Source organism: Labeo rohita, chromosome 9 (assembly GCF_022985175.1).
Source record: "Labeo rohita strain BAU-BD-2019 chromosome 9, IGBB_LRoh.1.0, whole genome shotgun sequence".
Classification (NCBI taxonomy): domain Eukaryota; kingdom Metazoa; phylum Chordata; class Actinopteri; order Cypriniformes; family Cyprinidae; genus Labeo; species Labeo rohita.
In genome coordinates, this window is record NC_066877.1 from 31,249,831 (window position 1) to 31,271,311 (window position 21,481).

At 35.6% G+C, this 21,481-nt stretch overlaps 1 protein-coding gene across 4 annotated transcripts in view; it reads left to right on the forward strand.

Moving 5' to 3' along the window:
- slc4a3 (solute carrier family 4 member 3) overlaps window positions 1–7,528 on the forward strand; it is a 97,975-nt gene extending 90,447 nt beyond the window's left edge. For 3 of the 4 annotated variants that reach the window (XM_051119031.1, XM_051119032.1, XM_051119034.1), the window contains one exon: window positions 88–7,528. In XM_051119031.1, coding sequence (XP_050974988.1) covers window positions 88–165 — 78 coding nt within the window. In that variant the 3' untranslated portion in view covers window positions 166–7,528. The remainder of the gene's footprint in view (window positions 1–87) is intronic. The other variant, XR_007828405.1, reaches the window with a different exon arrangement.
- Window positions 7,529–21,481: the final 13,953 nt, after the last annotated feature.

Below are 21,481 nucleotides of genomic sequence, written 5' to 3' on the forward strand. Positions count from 1 at the left end.
ATATTCATTGATCCAAACACAAGCAGTCAGCTGAGAAAATCCACCTGGTGTTGATTTCATTTTAAAACATAGTTTTTGTTCTTGCAGTTGGATGCTGATGAGGATTCGCCCAATTTTGATGAAGACGGACGGGATGAATACAACGAGATCCACATGCTTGTCTAGACGCAGGTCACATGGCTCATCTCTTCACTGACCAATCCAATACAGGTCTCTGGATAACGGGAAAGATGTACGGAATCGGATGAACTCTGATGCACTGCCCTCTTTCAGAATTATTTCACGTGTACTTTGAATTATAAAAAGAATCACAGATCATGTTTTGGATATTATTATTATTTTTCCTTTTTTTTCCTCCGAAAAAGTGGCCTACATGTTTGTCTGCTGCTGCCCAGTGACCTTTGAATATATGATTAGATATGACCCGTGCACCTTAGACCTCCCAAAGTGCAATGATGGTGAGACTAATCCAATAGATTGGTTCTTACACCCCAATCCCAGTTCACCCCATCCGAATGCACTGCACCCATGCGGACCAGACCTACTGCCTGTAGATCTTAGTTGCCTTGTACTGTACTGTAGGCGTTGACCACAGGGTTTGAATATTATAGTAGCACGACCTCTCAGTGCCCTTAGAGTGGTCAGTTCCTTTGCTGTGCAGTCCTGTTGCTTGAAAACTGTAGTGCAGTCCCTTTAGACGTACTTTATGCAGTAGTGATTACTTTGATCGATGTTATGCAGTAGTTACAATACATTTAAGGGTGCTTTAAGTAATTTTTTTAATGGAATAGCATGGAGAAAATGACACTTCCTGACAGATATCACTCTCAGCCTGTCAGTCATTTTGAATTCAGTGACTTGTGGGAGTTAGCAAAACGGCTAACATTGCTTACAGCACCTTTAATGGAGAAAAAAGTTATTTAGCTCTCCGAATATGATTTCCCTTCCAAACAGATTCACTGCTAAAATTTAATTTAATTTAATTTAATTTAATTTAATTTAATTTAATTTTAATTTTATTTTATTTTATTTTATTTTATTTTATTTTATTTTATTTTATTTTATTTTCATCAGAAGTTATTTAGCTCTCAGAAACATGATTTTCTTTCCAAACGGGTTCATATTTTATTTCGATTTTTTAAATCAAGTAATTTGTATTCATTAATTTTCATCTATTGTTTTGGTTTGTCTTGAAGGTTCCCAAAAAAAATCCTTTTTATTTTCTTTGAGCAGCTCAGTTGTTCTTGCTACATATAAATTTAGCATTTAGTATTAACATAGGATTTATTGCCCATGTTGTTGTTATAAATATTAGTGCGTTTGTGTGCGCGTTTTCAATATTACCCTTTTCAAAGCACTAATTCCATTCCTTATGCTGTTATACTGCAGTGTATTCGGGAACAGTTTCACTGGAATAGGTTAAAGCCATAAAAAATTGAATTTCGTTGATTGCATACAGTAAATGCTAACTTTTTTGAATCAATGCTATTCCAAAGGCTGTCAGACTGCCAGTGTGTATGGATGCATTTATCGCTACAGTTTAGACAGTTTTTGGCTTCGATGAAACATGCTGCCAAATTGTTAGCCAGGTTCATGGAGGGTAGCGACAAACTTTAAATATTTTGAAAGGAAGCACATTCACTAAGCCAACAGATCCACATTTCCCTTGCCTTTAAAGACTTTAAAGGTGATGTGTGTATTTTCTCTGTTAAAATACTTTTTTCCATATGCAACAACATTAAAACATTGCTCTATTTGTTTGAGCACCATAATCAACCCCGACACGATCAGCCAATGAGCTGAGTTTGGGGCGGGACTAGTTTGGGGAGGAATTTTCAAGTAACCTGTTTGCAATTCCATTTGGTGAAAAAAAAAGAAATAACACACTTCACCTTCAACATCTTCATCTTTATCCCTTCGTGAAATTTCCTCTGAACAGAAAAGCCTCATACAAACCTGAAAACAGGCAGAATTGTTCCATTACACTCATGTTTTGAGTTCGGACAATTGCCTTTAGAGAAAGCTGCCCTTTGGACTGTAAATATCGTGCCTCCATGCGTGTATTGAATTTGTTTGTGCGTAATACAGACTTCTAGGCCTAGTCACGCTAGACTAGCTCATTTCATCACAAACACATATTCAACATGTGTTTCTTTTTGCTCGTCGTTTCCCCAGTTTTTAGTGTGAAAACAAGAGGAAATTGTGCAATAAAGAAATATCTGTCATGCAGTGCTGTGCTACTCTGAATAGATGTTTAGTTTCTTGGAAAGCACAAGCCTAAGTGCTGCTCTCAAGCCTGAGAGCAGTAAGTGGAGATCTGTGGTTGTGAATGGCAGGTCTTTGAAGCACTTAATGTGAAGCCACACATCAAGACGTGTTTTACCACGTAACCTTAGTTGAGCCATCGGATAGCTCTGTACGAACGCCAAAAGGGTAGAACGTTGGTTTTTTTTTTTTTTTCCCTCAGCATTTATCAATAGGGATGTAGCTGAGAGATGAAATTGGATGAGGACAAGCTGGCTGTAAGCTGTAGAATCGGATTCCCACTGTGTGAAGCCTTTGGCAGGCTCATCGAACGGTAAGCAACAGATCTTAGCTTTAGCAACAAATCTTAGCTTTCCAAAGGCAAATGTTATTGCTCAGATGTGGCTACTTTCACAACTCAGGATATTTGTTGGAGTTCTCAGTAAGGTTTCACATAATGTAAATGGAAAAAAATGTCCTTTGGATTTGACTGATTAAACAGGATTGGGAAAAGTGAGCGTTAAATGGCAAATTGGTGACAGCTGGGAAAGGGGCGGGGCTAATATATATGAGTGATAGTGATGTCAGCCAAATGGAAAGCTGTTTCAGAGGCAGAGTTGGTTGTTACACTTTTTTATGTTTTGTTTTGTTGGAGTAAAATGTGCACAGAGGCCAGGACTATGCATTAATGAAGTAATAGGATAAATTTTGACTTCATGAAATTGACCCTAGACAGGGAGTTTGACTGACAGGCGATCTGACCAATCATAACACTCAAACTGGTATTTTTGTCTGGTAAACAAACCAGACTGGAGTAGATTGACATTGGTTTCCTTGAACTTGAAAAATGGTGCACTGTAAAAAAATGACCATGATTTTACTGGTAAAACACTGTAAAATGCTACAGTAAAAACCTATCAAATAGTTAATGGTAAGTTCCCCTACTATATACGGTGGAAAAACTGTATTGGACACTACATGTAATTTTGCTGTAGTATACCGTTTTTAGAAGTGGAAAAAGAATGCATAATTTACAGTGAATAACCATAACTTGACGTTCCCAGAATTCCCTGCATTATTTCACATTTGATGTTTTTTCGTTGAAACAACTATGTCTCTTCTTAGTTTTTCTAGTGTTACCACAATGGTGTGTAGTGTTTGTGTGAATGATACTGTGCACCTTCTATATATGTTAGTATTTAAAAGTTGCTTGTGATGGGCTTTAGTTCATCATGTGACTTTTTTTTATTTATATATTTATTTTCATCGCCACCTGCTCTTAGTGTGTATCAGTACATTACAAAGTCGCAAAACAGATTTCCGTACTTCCATAGGTTGGTATATTAAAGGGGTCGTATGATGTTGCTAAAAAGAACATTATTTTATATATTTGGTGTAATGAAATGTGTTTACGCAGTGTGAGGTTCAAAAACACGTTGATTTTTACAAAGCTCATCATTCTGAAAAGCACAGTGTACTCGGATTAGCCATCTATTCAGTGTGTTGTGACTGGCCGAATACCTCAACCGTGTGACAGAAATGTTACGCCGCTTAACCTTGTTGTGATGCCATGTCCGGGCATGACAAGACAAAAACAATAAAATCCATTATTAATTAGGTATTTGTTGCACCCAGTGAGGACATAATTACTGATTATAATGACTCATACTGTCTTTTTATGCGTTGCATTGCATCGTGCCGCATAAACAAAACACCATGTTTGCATCTGTGATTGTAGAAACAACAAACAAGCACTGCTCTACACTGCTCAAAACTCACGTTTGAATAGCCACTAGCAAATTCTTTAAATATGAAAATGTACTTACAGGCTGTGAGTCAGAAGCGCCAGACTGTCCTTGCAAAGTTAGAATTTCCCTACTTTATAGTGTGTACAGCTGGCATATTGTACGCTTCTCTCCCAGGTTCAGGAGACAGTCCTCCGTAAAATGCACTGCACATGCGTTGTATTGTTCTGTTCATGTTGTAAATATAACTTAACCACTGACTTCTAGTTGTGTACTCATTTGGAAGGCCAAACAAAGTACTTTCACTTTTGCAACGAAACACATTTAGAATTCATAGCTGCAACAATACTGCAGTAAGAATAAAAGTTACGCCTTCTTTGTTTACGTATACATTTGGGTGGTATTATGCAAATCTTCCCACACCATGACGTGGACATGTGGGGGTGTGTTTGAATGAGCCATTTTAGGAAGGTGGGGCTGAGTCTTAACTTTTATAAAGAATATCTCTTTTGGTTTGAGACTTTGTAATACTCCAAAGACAAAGGAAAACACAAAATCGCATCATGTGACCCCTTTAACATTATATCAATAAATACAATTCCGGTATTTAAATGTAAATTTAAATAAATCTGTAAAATCTAAAATGTTGCTACCATATTTTTTACGGTAAAATTCTGGCAACCACAAAAACTGTGGAACGATGTCAATACAACTTTTCAAGTTTAGATCCACCAATGTTAATACACTCTCCTGTCTGATTTGTTTGTCAGACAAAATGGTGGATTCTGTGATTGGTCAGATCGCCTGTCAATCAAGCTGTTTGCGAAAGGTCAGTTGTAGAAAGAAAAAACACAAACAAGACAGTTGTTGCAATATAAAGTTGTTGGTATAAAATGAATGTGGATAGCAGCTCAGATTTTTGACCTTGAAAAGCAACTATATAACGTGGAGCATTTTTAGAGCATTTGCTCCATTTTCAATGCATTTAATCTTGTCAGTCATGCTTGGGAAATAATAATATGGAAATATTCAAGAGATATTCTCTTTGATTTTTCTTTCCAACTGCGTTGAAATGAAGCTCCTCGTTGACTCTCATAGCTGTTGTCTGCCTGGGGTTATTAGTTTCTTGTTTATCTTGAAGATTCTGAATGGTGTGAAGTTTATTGCACTGCCACTGCTGCTCACACTGCCGTCACACTCAATCTCTGCAGGCTTGCTTTGGTTTTGCTCAATAAATACAATCCATGCAACAGAAAGGAACGTGAGAGAGGAAACAGAGAGACTTGTTTTCAGGGGCTTTTGGGTTTTGAATGTGTCAATCTTCATCTTCCACTGTGAATTAGCAGTAAATGCTAAGTTGCACAGATCTGTCTATTGCAGGGGTTCTCAACCACATCCCTGGAGCCCCACCAACACTGCATGTTTTCCGTGTCTCCTTAATCAAACACACCTGATTCAGATCACCAGCTCATTAGAGACTGCAAGACCTGAAACGGGTGTGTCAGACAAAGGAGACATGCAAAATGTGCAGTGTTGGGGGAACTCCAAGAACATGGCTGGGAACCACTGGTCTATTGCACTATTTACATAATTGGTTTAATCCATGGATTGTGACCATACTGGCCCAACTGTGTTGTGTTGTCACATTTGAGAGCCCGAAAAGTGAACTTTTGGATGCACCTTTTTGTATTTGTTGGTTTTCATACTTTTATTTTTCTGTCTATGGAAGCCTTAAACCAATTTTTTTGGACACTTTAGCAAATAGTAGATTGATCGCCATCTTGGATTTGTGATGAATAATCATGCCGCTTACAAATCTTTAGATCAGGTAAAGGGATAGTTCACCTAAAAACTAATATTGTGATCATTTACTCACCCTCATGTCATTCCAAACCAATTTGACTTTCTTTTGTGGGACATTTTGAGACAGTCAGTGGGTTCCGATGTTGTTTGGTTCCCAACGTTCTTCAGAATATCTTCTTTTGTGATCCACAGAAAAACAGACAGATTTGGAACCACGCGAGGGTGAGTAAATCATTTTATCATTTATTTATTTTTATTGTTTTTTTTTTTTTTTTTTTTTTTGGGTGGACCATGCATTGCATTCAAGAAAAACTGACTGAATGATTTGGTGACAGTACAACCTACTGGCCAAGAGTATTTGCTTATAACTTTTAAACAATTTGGCCAGAAGTTAAAGTATTTGGCCTCTTGATACCTTGAGTCATTCTACCATTCTTAATTTTCATGTAAATTTTTCAACACTATGGGGTACCAAAAGAAAACTTGTTACCTTAAGCTCAAAAATGAAAGAATGAAAACACCAAACTATGGTAATAATTACTGATACCATGTCTTTAAGCTACTTGAGTAGTTCTGGGCCAAAATCTACTAAGTTTGCTTCTGTTCCTATGAATTTATTAAAATTCCCTCCATATTTGTCTCTGATTATTTCAGAACATGTTGGATAAAAGCTATTCCATGAAAGTTTTGTGTTCAAAACCTTTTTTCTGTGACTGTCTGTTGATTAAGAGATCGGAAGGTGGTTGGTCCAGTCCTAAATTTATTTACTAGCCCAGTTTTGCAAATGTAAATCAAATTCCTTCAGCGCTTGACCTCGTAATTGCTGCTTTCAGCATTGTTATTTATTATTTATTGTTATTATTTGAACCAGTTTTGTCTGCTTTTGTTTATTAGCAACCAACATGTTTGCCATTGAATTTCCCTGCAGCTTAGGTCCTTTAAGCACAAAAAAACGTTTTAATATTGAATCCCTACATGAGCCACAGACATGTGACACAGTGAATGTACATGGAGTGATGTAGATTTCTTGTTCATTGTGTCTGCAACCACAGTGACAATTTTCATGGTTACAGACGGGTTACTCGTCCAACCATCTGGTAGACTTTCACCTGCGGTGAAAGTCCAAGAGCTCTCTATAGTCGAAGGCCGTAGGTACCTCTCTTATTTTAGGGTCGTATGAGAAAAAGAAAACACTCTGTGTGAACTTGGTTATGTGAGAGAATAAAAAGCACTTCTAGACTGCTGTTTCCTGCGTGTGGTTTTTAGGATGAAAAGGAAGTAGTATGAATGGAGCAACAGCAAAATGAGCGTCTGAATGAGTCGGGTTTTGGTGGATGGTGCCACCCTGATCGTCCAGACCACCCACCCGATGCTGTGAAAGATGTGTTAGTGTTTAACTTCATGTCTGAACTTACACTTGCTTTCATGTCGTGAGTGTTAAATGTACGCCATTCTTCTTCCCGTTGTGATGAAGTGGATGACAATCAGAAATATTTGCAGTCAGATTATATTAATCTCATTCACACCCAACATATTTTCCATTCAGAAGTGCACACAGACACAAACAACCCTAAAGCCAGTGTTTTGGTTCTAACAAAGCATTTTACTCAGTTGTAAACAGTGCATCAGTTCAGACTACTGAGACTCATTGTACAAAGAAAAAACACTTACCTCTGTTACATGCTATTACAAATAATACTAATTTACTTTGTATTTTAGATCCACATAAAATGACCCCTAGTTAACACCTTAAAAAAACAAACAGAAAACAGGTCCTTTATTTCATGTAGTGTTTTTGAGTTTGCATCATTTTAGACTGTGTCAGAAAGACCTCTAGTAGATCTCAAAAAGTGTTGCCTGGTCATAAAGACGTGTAGTTTGTCTGTCAGAAAATAAGACAAACATTTTAAGTTCATATGGTAAAAATGATGTATTACTTTAGCATTAGCAATACTGAAAATACTATGATGTTATGTGGATATTTAATAGCAGTACCGATTGCTATTCTGTAAAAAGAAAAAAAAAAAACTGTTTTCAGAGCACTGTAAAACAAATTGTTATTTTTTTGTCTCAAAATAAATATTTATTATGTGTTTCAAATGTCTGTGCATTGACTGTGTAAATTACTGTCTAGTCACCGCTATGAATTAGTGAATATGTAGGGCCGGTCAGTAGCAGTATATATATTAGGGGTGTAACGATACATGTATTCGTACCAAACCGTCACGGTATGGGCATCTTAGTTCGGTGCATGAGGCCTTACAACGAATACAGGCAATTCACCCTCAATCCACGTGATTAGTCGTGATTAACGTGATTAACTTTCCTCATACCAGCAAAATCAACTTAAACAAAAAACAAACAGGATGTCGCTTTCTGCCATTTGAGTTTCCTTTCTGTCACAAAATTGAACTGAAACTCGGCAAATGTATGCTACGTTAAGTGTTTTCCCCCCCCTTGTTTATCAGTTAACTAAATTAAACAAATGTCAGGTATTTATTCATTGTATGTACATATGTACTACTGATTTTATAGCCTATATATGACATTATAATTTAATATAATATTTAGTATTTTCACATGTAGGTGGGAAAACAAATGTAATTTGTACTACTGTCTACTGGCTACCATCCAGCTTATATATACACTATTGCTCAAAAGTCTGGGTTCAGTCAGCTGTTTTAATTTAGCAAGGACACAGTAAAATTGTTTTTTTTTTAAAAAAAAGTTACAGTTAAGACATTTACAAAGTAAAATACATTTCATAAAATTAATGTTCATTTGCAATTCAAAGAATCTTACACAATTTTTTTTTTCACAAGAATATTAAACAGCACAACAATTTACTATAAGAAGTATTTCTTGATCAGCATATTAGGATGACACAAAATAAGATATACACAAAATGAATTTACATTGAGCACTTACACAATATTTGGTGCCTTGAATGCAAAGTGTCTCTCAAATGCATTAATTGCATTAATGTAAATGTAATCTAATAATATAGTCTTTAGGACACTTTAAAAATTAAATAGTGCATTAAAACGGATAGTTCACCCAATAAATAAAAAAAAAATTCTGTCATGAATTACTAACCCTCATGTCGTTCCAAACTGTAAAACTGATTTTCATAACACAAATTATTTTTGCTAAAATCTTAGAGCTTTCTGACGCTGCATAGACAGCAATGCAACTGACATGTTCATGGCCCAGAAAGGTAGCAAGGACATAGATAAAATAGTCCATGTATCATCAGTGGTTCAACATGCAATGAAGCTACGAGAATACTTTTTGTGCACAAAGAAAAATATAATGGCTTTACTCAACAATTCTCCTCCTCTGCGTCTCCAATCTGCCGCCATTTTTGAGAGCACCACAAAGCTCTCGGATTTCATCAGAAATATCTTAATTTGTATTCTGAAGATGAACGAAGGTCTTACGGGTGAGTAATTAATGACAGAATTTTCATTTTTGGGTGAACTGCCCCTTTAAAATCATTGCAGATAAATTGTGAGGTCTATCATTGTCTATTCTGAAATGCAACACAGTGTCAATCATTAATCGTTGTTTGGCAATCTGTACTCATGCAGGTTGAAGTGCTCCCAGAGGAACGGTATCATTAATGGGACGATGACGCAGGGCATGATGAGTAGCAACAGGATGGGAAATCCTGGGTCCTTTATATATGAGCACATGGAGAAATAAACCTTATGGATGTCCAGCATTGTGTGGTGTCTGTAGGAAGTGTGTGTACAGCATGTGAAGTTAGCCACATTCTCCAGGCACAGCATCAGGTTGTCGTATTGCCTGAGAGACCAAAGGAAAGAGCAGGTGAATTTATTTTTTTTAAAGGAGTAGAAAATGTGTACAAATGTACTCGCCCTTAGGCCACCCAAGATGTAAATGAGTTTGTTTTAATCAGAACAGATTTGGAGAAATTTAGCATTACATCACTTGCTCACCAATAGATCCTCTGCAGTGAATGGGTGCCGTCCAAACAGCTGGTAAAAGCATCACAATAATCCACAAGTAATTGATACCACCCCAGTCCATCAATTAAAGTCTTTTTAACTTCTAACTGCTGCTTCTGGGTAAACACAAGTCCTCTATCAATAATACTGATTTCTATAGTGAAAAATTTTTCTTGTCTGAATCAGGAGAGAAATATGCATAGATCAAGCTCAGTTTACAAGCAAAAAAAGAAATATTTTGGTGAATGTTTTGATGTGCGAGGACAGCAGGAGATGGACTTTTTTTTTTTACTGAAGGAAGCATTATTATGAATTATGGAGTCATATTTTGGCTAGAAGTGAAAGTTAAAACATCTTAATGATGGATTTGTTTTTTACAAACATGCAGCTTTTCACTTCAAAAGACATTAATTGATGGACTGGAGTCGTGTGGATTATTGTTGATTGTTTTAATGTTTTTATCAGCTGTTTGGACTCTGACGGCACACATTCACTGCAGAGGATCCATTAGTGAACAAGTGATGCAATTCAAAATTTCTCCAAACTCCTCTACATTTTGGACGCCCTGAGGGAGAATACATTTTAAGCAAACTGTCATTTTTGGATGAATTATCCCTTTAAACTTCATTACAAACCCCCACACACACACACTCCATTTGCTTACATAAATACATTATTTAATGTTTATTTAACAAATGTATTAATAGTTCCATGAAGTGCATGTACTCAAAAATGTTAATTAATTTAATGCCTACAGCAAAAGATATGGGAAATGTTTTCTCCACCCTACTCACAAACTGCTAAGCCTGTTTATAATTAAAGGGGTCCTATTATGCTCTTTTACAAAGTCTTGATTTTGTTTTGGGGGTGTACTAGAACATGCTTTTATGCTTGTTGGTTCGAAAAACGCATTATTTTTAACATAATTTACATTATTACAATACATTTCTCCCAGCCTGGCACAAATGTCTCGATTAGTTTCGGGTTTAATGAAGGCCCACCTTCCGAAAAAAGAAATGTGTTGTGATTGGTTAGCTGTCCCACAGCATTGCGATTGGTGAACAGCTTAGACGGTGTTTCAGTACTGCCACGCCCCTTGCCAAAGAAGTTCATTGTGCAACTGTTAGCGCAAGCTAGATTAAAGTGATTTTTACGTTTTAAATATGGATATTTTTCTTACAAAAACGCATAGATTCGCACTTTTTATTATGGATGGATGCACATTATTGGACTTGTTTTGGACTGATGAGGAGAAACACCCATCTATGCCGTTCTAAAGCTTGGAGTGTCAGGATAAATTTCAATATAACTCCGATTGCATTAATCTGAAAGAAGGAAGTCATATATACCTAGGATGCATGGAGGGTGAGTAAATAGTATGCTACAGTAGTGTTGGGTCCTATCGTCAGCCTGCGAGATCGCCAGTGCTAATTTATTTAATTATTTACATACTTAGTTTAATTGCCCGAAACCAGCTCCGGCATAAGGCTAAAAGCAGCCTAACATTATCAAAGAACATCATCACTGATCAGCCTAGCCTAGTCTAGTGCAAGTTTATGCATTTTGAAAAACACTCGCGTTATAAGTGAAGCTATCTACACTGTATGATGAATAAATCTCTTACCACACACTCCAAATGTCTGTGGTGCGTTACGGCTCCGATGCAGCAACCGGAGTAGATTGCAGATTCGGCATGTGTTTTGACTCCCTGTACTGCACGCATCTGCGGCGCGTTACTGCTCTGAAGCGACCACTCTAGTCAATACTTGTGTTTATACCTGCCGCGCTGTGGCTCGTTGAAGCGGCTCTCCGCGCTGCATCGCTGAAGTTAGGCTAATTCCCCACCTCGTCATGGCACCACCCCAACAATTCGAATTTCCGTAGGAGGGATTTAATTTAATGATATTCTAATAGACCGCATTGTGACATCATTGCATGCGGAAAACAAACACTGTAGTCCAAAGGAGCCGTTCGTTGTAGTTCTTGAAAATATATCTATTTTTTAAACGAAATATCTCCCTTTGGAGTGGACTTTAAGATTTGTAACTTTGTAGATCTTTTTTATGCCCAAAAATACATACCACACGCTGACTAAAATTCAAAAAGTGAAAAAGCATAATAGCACCCCTTTAAAATGCAATTAACCCAACGATAACGTACAGATAGTACAGTCGATACATCATTATATAGCTAGTTGCATTTTATTGCTCGCTTTTAGTATTGTTTTCGCCTGCTTTCTCAGTATAGCACTGTGACCCATTTTTTGGGTCATGACCCACCATTTGAGAACCACTTGTATAACCTACTCATTAGTAGAAAGTAGGGGCCAAACCATGAAAAATGTTGTCCTGGGCCCCCTGAATTGTAGCGACGGTCCTGGCACTACAGAGAAGTAAAGTTGAAGGTAGGCTGTAATTTGTTGGCTCATCGGGATACGCAATTACTTGGACTAAATATTTTGGTTTAAGACAACCCACATGGATGAGCTGTCGTGAAGATTGAAGAGTGTAGAGTCATGCTCTGGGTTTGGCGTGACTGTTCATAAAAATCTGATGTTACAAAGACCCTGGGGAAGCAGAACAACTTGATTTTCCCATGACTAAAGACTACAGACTCTCTGTGTGGAGAGAAGCCATTCAGATCTTGACTGGGGGAAAAGTGGTATTTTTGTCGTGTCCTCTGCAGTCGCTTAATAAACTCTTGATTCAATTTTGAGGCGAAAAAACTAATGTGTTATCAGCATTGCAAGTTTACTGTATATCTCACACTTCTGACATAACTTGCAATTGTGTATCAAGTCAGAATTGCGAGATATAAACTTGCAATTCCACTCCGTTTTCTTCCATAAAAAATGCCCCCAAAACTATTATTTAATGTTAATTTAACAAATGTATTAATAGTTCAATGTATTAAAAGTACATGGACTCAACAATGTAAATTATTATAATGTCTACAGCAAAAGATATGAGAAATGTTTTCTCCACCCTTTCAGAAACTGATAAGCCTGAAACATAAACTCTTAATTCTAAGAAAAAAAAAGTCAGAATTGTAAGTTTATATCTCGGAATTCTGATGTTATAACTTAAAATTTCAAATTTATATCACGCAATTCTGACTTTATAACTCACAGTTGTGAGTCTATATCTCACAATTCTGAGAAAAAGTCAGAACTGCGAGTTTGTATCACGCAACTTTGAGAAAAAAGTCAAAATTGTGCGATTAAAAATCCTTTAAAATAAAATTACCTTTATTACGTTTTTATTCTGTGGCGGAAATGGGCTTCCATAGCATATAAGTGTATGTGACAAAAACAATTCTTGAATCTAAATATAAAGTAATGAAATAGCATTTAATAATAAATTATAATAAAATATAACATTATAATAAACTTTAAATATGATGAAATTAATAAATAAAATGTGATGATATAATACAGTTGCTGTAAAATACAAAAATACAATAAACTAATAAAAATAAACATCTTAAATAAGATTTTAAAAAATCGGCTTTCGTTAAACAGTCTGAAGGTCAGTGCTGCATTTGGTGAACTGTATAAAAGCAGTGTTATTTTCATATTGTTTATATACTGTTATACTTTTAATAATATTTTGAATTAGCTTTTTATGTTTATTTTCATTTTAATTTTTAAGAACATTTTAATGTGCTGTAATCATTTTTATTTATTCATTCATTTATGTTTTAATATTGCCATTTAGGTTTATATTTTTATTTTTTATAGTGCTTCTGTCTTATTTCAGTTCAATATTTATATTTTGTTTTATTTCAACACTATATTTAATTTAACAATAACTTTAGTTTTAGTTAACGATAATCCCATTTGAAGGCACCAGGAAAGAAAGGATTTGGGGATTTTGCAGCACCTCAGTTTCATATAATAACAATATTTTGGCTTTGTCAAGCCAATCCACATTTTTCTTTAACGCGGAAGCTTACGGGTGAGACTTCCTGTTTATTAGCCGCTATAGGGAAATAACGATAAGAATAACAACGTGCAGTAAACGGTAAAACTGTTTGCACTACAAACAAGTGTGTTCACAATTAAGATAATACATTAAAACATGTTAAGACACAACAGTTTGCAATATCAAGCAGCTAAACAAGCTGTTTTGTACAGCTAAAAATAGCTGGACGCGGATGAGACTGGAAGCCAGACCCATAAAATGTACAAATGACCACCCGAACTCTTACATCAAAAAAAAAGGTGGATATAACAGTCTAGTATCTCACCTTCTAGTACTTGGCCAGGGACAGTTGTGTTGGTAGTCAGTGTTTGCCATGGCCTGAGAGAACGGCTCAACACAATATTCATAAACGGCGGCATCATAGGTGACTTTGTCACAAACCTTTCCCGCTTCCACCATGCCTGGGACGAAGTAACAGAAGAAGCATTAGAAAAGGGGCATTAGCCATTTCGACAGCCACTAAAAGATGTATAATTTACAAAACGGATGATTTCACGTCTGTAAATGGCCATTTCCTCTAAACTAATTGCATTAGTTTGCTACACACAGAAGACGGAGAGTCTGTTGCATCTCTCACACAGACATACATTGAGGTTGTGATTACCTGCGAACGTTAAACACACAATGACACGGGCTAAAATCACAGAGGGCTCGCTTCTCTCCATCCCTGCAGAGTTCTGAGAAAAGCAGAGAACCTGTGAGTTTTGGTTAAGGAGTCCAAACAATGCCTGTATTAATGGCGCAATGCCTTTCAAACAGATTGGGGAAAGCAGGCCGAAGGATATTCTTTATCTTGATGAGAAATATAAGCCACGGTGGGCTGAGGAGGTGGAGGAGGTGGTCTCATAAAGCACAATATTTAAGTGGTCTCTTTGTTCGGCTGACATGCTTATGGCTGCGGTCCATTTGCTCACTTTATCATGTTTCCAGAGCTCTTGTTTAGAGTTCCCCTCTGATGAGTCTCCCACATTTGGTGATTTATATCTTCTAAGTACGCTTGACTTTTACTGACATGGGCAAGATGCACATTTTCTCTTGGCTCTGATTTAATGGAACAATCTTTCCACCAGCATGTGTCTCAGCTGGGCTCAAACAGTGTCAAAATATTCCAAAAAGGCTCATTATTCCCGCAAGCACTTGTAAGCTTTCGTATGTTTTTTTTTTTTTTTTTACACCAACCATCTTTCATTATGAAACATGTGCGAAAGACTTTTTATTTACAAAAACAACGGTTCAGATTACAGTCAGATTTATCAAATGGCTCTTGGAAAGTCAGTCCCGACCCAAAGGAAAATATTGCTCAGAGATTTCACCTTCTCATGAGACTTAACAGGTTTCAAAGAGGAAAATTTTGGGAGAAAACAGAAAGTTAATGGAGCTCTCAGTTGTTTCAAGTATCAATTTTGTCTTAGATGTTTCTCCTACAAAAAGGAGAAAATTCTTGAGAAACAAATAGTAAAGAGCTATAAAATATGGGATAGTGCAATTCAAATAATTTGGTATGAGAATTTGGTATGAGAGTCCCTTTTGGAGACTTTTTTTTTTTTTTTTTTTTTTTTTTTTTGAGAAACATCTGTGTAATTCTATGTAATCTCACCGCTAAATGGTTGAGATAAATTCAAAATGTTGTCCAGCCATTTGTCATCCCCTCTTCACTGATAGATCAACATTTACTATGACCTTTAGCGCCACCAGTTATTTTGAGTACATTTGTTTTTCAATAAAACCCCACTTTATGATCTAAATTATAATCTGTGCTTACCTTGCCTTTGGAGCGGCCCCTTAGGTTACATCACCTGCTTATGCTGGAGGATCAATTCAGCTGTCTTGAGAGCCTGTGTTGTGAGAGAGAGAGATGCACACAGTCACCGAAAGCCTTGTTGTTAATTAGAGTGGGAATTTGCTTTCGCAATGACAGCCACTGAGCCTCTGGACGTCTGTTTCCTTTCCCAGGCTGCTGTGTGTCCTTCCCTTTTGTTCTCAGGCATGTGATCCATGTTCCAATTTGTCACAGGGGACAAGGGCAAACTCATTGCCTGATCAAAATAAACATTCACAATAAGTTTGGCTATTTGTTTCAAATTCATGTTACTAAAGTATTGCACGGGTATTAAAATAAATGAAAATAAAATACGAGATGGCATTTTTAAAATAAAAAAAGGCATTTTTGGCATGACACTTTAGTACATATGCTGAAGTATTGCAGGGGTATAAAAATAATAAAATAAAATAAAATAAAATAAAATAAAATAAAATAAAATAAAATAAAATAAAATAAAATATGAAATGGCATTTTTGGCACGACACTTTAGTACGTATTGCTAAAGTATTGCATTGGTATAAAAAATAAAATAAAATAAAAATGGCATTTTTGGCGTGACACTTTAGTACATATTGCTGAAGTATTGCAGGGGTATAAAATAAAATAAAAATGGCATTTTTGGCGTGACACTTCAGTACATATTGCTAAAGCATCGCAGGGGTATAAAAATAATAAAATAAAATAAAATAAAATGCAAAATAGCATTTTTTGGCATGACAAACTAATACATATTGCTAAAGCATTGCAGGGGTATAAAATTGTATTTTATTTTATTTTTTTATTTTATTTTATTTAATAAAATAAAATAAAATAAAATAAAATATGAAATGGCATTTTGGCATGACACTTTAGTACATATTGCTAAAGTAGTGCATTGGTATAAAATAAAATAAAATAAAATAAAATAAAATAAAATAAAATAAAATAAAATAAAATAAAATAATATGACATACCCTAACTGTATTGACCCAGATTACACGGACTACACATGCACTTTGCAGGGACAAGACAAGACAAGCATTTGAGGTTAAAAAGTATAGAAATTGTCAATTTGTTTTGAAAATAACGTTTCGCTAGATAAGACCATTTTTCCTTGGCTGGGATCGTTTAGAGCCCTTTGAAGCTGCATTTAAACTGCATTTTGGAAGTTCAAACTTGGGGGCACCATTGAAGTCCACTATATGGAGAACATTCCTGAAATGTTTTCCCTAAGAAATATAATGAACATCTTTCTTGGATGACAAGGGGGTGAGTACATTATCTGTATATTTTTATTCTGGAAGTGAACCTCCTCCTTTAATGGATAAACCACTTTAACCTAAACTTGAAACATGTTTGCAACCCATTTTTCTTCCACTATGTGATGTTATCCCAAGTGAAACAGGATATTTATAGCATGAGACTTGATTTTATCTGCTAAAATTCAGGGTCTGGGACAAAATTATTATTACGAAGCCTTTTTTAAAACATGCGTTATATCGTTCAAAATAGACCAGGAAAGTAATTTGGAAAATAAAAAAACTCCATGCTGTGTCATGCACATGTAATTTCTATTCCTCCTGACCACATGTCCATGCCATGATGTAAGATCTTTATGAATAATTGTGCAGATGTTTAACTCAAATTTATGAGTGCTGTCTGGTGAATGTTAGTCTTCATAATCCTAGAGATGAAGATAAAATGGTGCCAGGCACAAAAAAAGATCATAACAGCACATTTCCCATCCATGCCATTTCATAGCATATTAGCATTTCATAAATCAGTTCCTGCAGGGCAGACCTTTCCGTGACCTCTGCAAGGAAAGTGGGAATCTATTTGCGTGTGTGCGCTTGCGGAGGGGAAACATTTGTAAACATGAATTAGGTATGCAAGTGAAACTGCAGAGGAAAAAGGAAAGCTGAATCAGCCGAACTAGTGCCTTGAACCTTTTCCATTAAATCATTTCCCCGAATTCTAACCATAAAACATGACGGCTGTCTGAAGCCCAGCCAAAAAGCATTAATAACTCCTGTGTTTTGTTTGAGTTTTAATGCTTCTCCAAAGTCGAGGTTTAAGTTTGTACAACAGAACGTGAGTCGACTTTGGCACCCCGTCGCATTTAATAAACAAAATAAATTGCACATATTTTCAAAGAGAGCAGAATTTAATCATTCAAAGAGCTTATTTTACATGCTTGGTTACAAAAATTTATCTTTCATTGTTCCGTTAAGAACTACAATGCTCACTGGCTAAAATGGACATTTTATATTCAGTGCAATATTTTGATGCATACATTTATCTTGGCCAGTGACAACAGTTTCACACCACTGTTGTTCCAAGAAATACATACTATGCAGGGGGTCCAAATGTCTGAGCCCAGTTGAAAGTTTTTGGATTTAAACAATTTTAAACAAAGACGTTATGAAAGTTAAAAAATAAATAAATAAATAAACATTTATTATTGAAAAAAAAAAGAAATAATAAAATAATAAACTCTATGGATAAATTACTATAAAGCCAATATCAAAAGGCATAAATGAAATGAAATGAAATTAAATAATTATTAAATTAGTTTTTGGTATTTGTTTAAACAGTTTAAATAATGTTAGAAATTATTTTTACTTATTACTTATTTATTTTTTATTTTTTTTAAGAATAAAAAACTCTCAAACTGGATAAAGCTCTTTAGCTGATATCAAACTGCATTTTTGTATGATATACCCTAGCACCTACTGTTAAAGCATTGCAGGGGAAAAATGAAATGAAATTAATTAAATTAAATTAAATAATTAAATTAAATTAAATAATTATTAAATTAGTTGTGGTATTTTTTAAACCGTTTAAATAATGTTATAAATATTTTTTATTTATTATTTATTTATTTATTTATATATTTATTTTAAGAATAAAAACTCTCAAACTCTGTGAATAAATCACTTTAGCCAATATCAAACTGCATTTCTGCATGCTATACTTTAGCACCTATATTAAAGCATTCCAGAGGGAAAATTAAATTAAATTAAATTAAATGATTATTAAAGTAGTTTTGGTATTTTGGTAGCACCTACTATTAAAGCATTCCAGGGGGGAAATTAAATAGAATAAAATAAAATAAAATTAATTTAAATTGTACAGAAGATGTTGTTACTTCCATTGAAGTTTAAGATGCTTTTTGGATCATCTCAGATCATGCTGGAGAATATGATCATCAGGTTTTGTCTAGTGCAAACTAGTGTAGACTTTTCAACTTGTTATGCTCATACTATAATTTGCAATGAAAAATGATGTAAATGCAAACCTGAAGAATTTCAGTAGAGGTCTCAGACTTTTGGACCACACTGTATGCATATGTATGGCTCCCAGGAACACCTGATCAATGTTAACACCATCAGCAGATTTCCCACATACTGCTATGTCAACATTGGAAACTATTCAAGGCCTCCCATTGTGCAGAAGTGCCATAGCCATGACTTACATGCACAATTGAAACAACAAGACTGCTGGAGTTGGAAATATGTCATGATATGACTTTATTTCATATTTGATATGACCTCATTTAGGGCACGCCACTGTCATGTAGCCAGAGTTTTGACTTGTGGCAAGTCTGATCTACTTTGCATATTATTGTGATTGTGAAACATGTGATTTGTTTTGTTTTTACATGTCGTTTATGGGTGGGAGAATCTGCAATAGCTTATACCTTTATCACAGGCTCAGCGATCTCTGCATATGTTAGTACAGAAAACAAAATAAATGACTGCATATGTGTACAGAATGAAGATATGCAAGGAAGATGCATTTGTGTAGGCCAAAACCCAGAAAAGGATTAAAACACTTCCGGTCCCGTCGTCCTTTTGAATAAATGCCTGAAATAAGTTCTGTGGTTAACACAATCTCTTTTACTTGTCTTGAAAAATGGTTGCTAATAAGGATGTAACTTATTGCTGCTTTGTTTACAGCAGTAAGCAAGGAAATGCTATACTGCCGCTGTTCCATAAGCGCCATCTGCTGTCAGACAGTGAATTAGCATTTTCATTCAGCCCATCTGCTGTTTTTATTTCGTTACGATAGACAGCACACATAAACAGATTTCTTTAATTTGTAATATTTATTTATTTGATTCAGATTTTTTTCATTTAGTTTTGTTAATAGATACATTTCAGTTTCACAAAGAAATGTGCAGCATTTTGGTCCAACCGACTTGACAGCGGAGAAAGGACATGTTTGCTAGCGCCAGCATGAATTGATCTCACCAGCATGGTGCTAAAACACTTTAATAATGTACACACACAAATACAGTTAAAACATTAGCTAAGCATATATAATGGTGTCAAGTAAAGTCACCTTTATTTATATAGCACTTTTAACAATACAGATTGTGTCAAAGCAGCTTTTACATGATATTCACAAAGCAGTCTGAAGTGAAATGATTTGTGCAGACATAAAAGTATTTAGGTAGTTTTTAAGGTGCATTATCCTGAAAAAATAAATAAATAAATAAATAATTCACTGCATTCTCAGTGGCTCAGATGTTGGGAGAAACGGAAATGGAAAGACTCTTATATCCAGACACAGAACACCGAGACTGCTTACGAAACATTATTGACATTACAGCTGCTCGAGCATGGAGAAAATAAGAGATAGTGTACAACCGAAGACAACTCGCTGAGGGTGGAAACTATGGCAATGCAGGACTGTCATTCAGCGGCATTGGGCGGGGCCTAAACAATGTGATGTCACATTGCTCAGAGAATCAAAATGGCATGCCTACTGAGATGGATTTAGTTTAATGGGGATTAAAAAATAAGGAGTGGGTGGATTTTTATCATTGTAGGGTGGTTGTATCCACTTTTTTTTATCCTAGTTGTATTTATACTCAAGCTTTTACAAACTCTTCTAACTGAAACTTTCAGAGACATGCTTTTAAAATAAAGGCTGAAAGAGTTGTTGGAAGCTGAAAGATGGTGACATTAAACAAGTCATGTGACTGTGGTGTAATTCATTTACAGCCTATGTATGTTTAACTTATTAGGGGCTCAAGCGCGTAATGCTGAAATCCTGTTGTAATTGTTAGACTGTCCAAAAATCAGCAATCTCCACATAAAACTGATCGTGTAGACCAAACTCTAAGTCTTGAGACTTGAAACTTGGAGGGATGGTAGTACTCACTCCACCGACAATGCCACCAAGGCTCAACCCAACCGGCCTGACGGGGGCGCTACAGCGAACAAAAGTACCAAATCTCTTAACTCCTAAACCAGGATTTTATCAGGATTTTGGATGTTTTGAAAAGAAAAATCCTTTTGAGAACTAGTCTTAGGTTTTTTTGCCCAATCGGAACCAAACCACTGCAGAAAGATTCTCTGGAGAGTGAATATCCATAATTATTAAAAAAAAAGCTGAACTTTCACTGTCACAAATGGACACTAAAACGTTCAAAAAGGGTAGGGCCACTTTTCGTAAAATGCCTTTAAAAACACTGCAGTACAATTCTCTGGACTCTCTAGGGCAATAATTATCAATAAATAAATAAATAAATGTTGAAACTTACCCTTTGGGAATGCCTCTGGGGTCGTTTATAAAAGGGGCCTGTCCAAATTTACCCCAAATCCTACAAAGTCTAAAGGAGATCGGACCACAGCTGGTGCTATAACAGTCATAAACGTTAAAAAAAACATAATATTTTTGTGGTAAATTACCTGGAATTGCCAAAAATGCTTTTTAAGTCATTGATTTAGGTGGTTACAGGCTTGCTACATTGTTTTTTTGGTTACACTTTATTTTAAGGTGTCCTTGTCCATTTAAGTATTGAGTAATATTAATTAACTACATCTACTTGCTATATAGTTAGGGCTAGGATTAGGTTTTGGTTTAAGGTTACTTGCATGTAATTATGCATAATTAATTGTAATTATAATAGTAAGTACATGTACA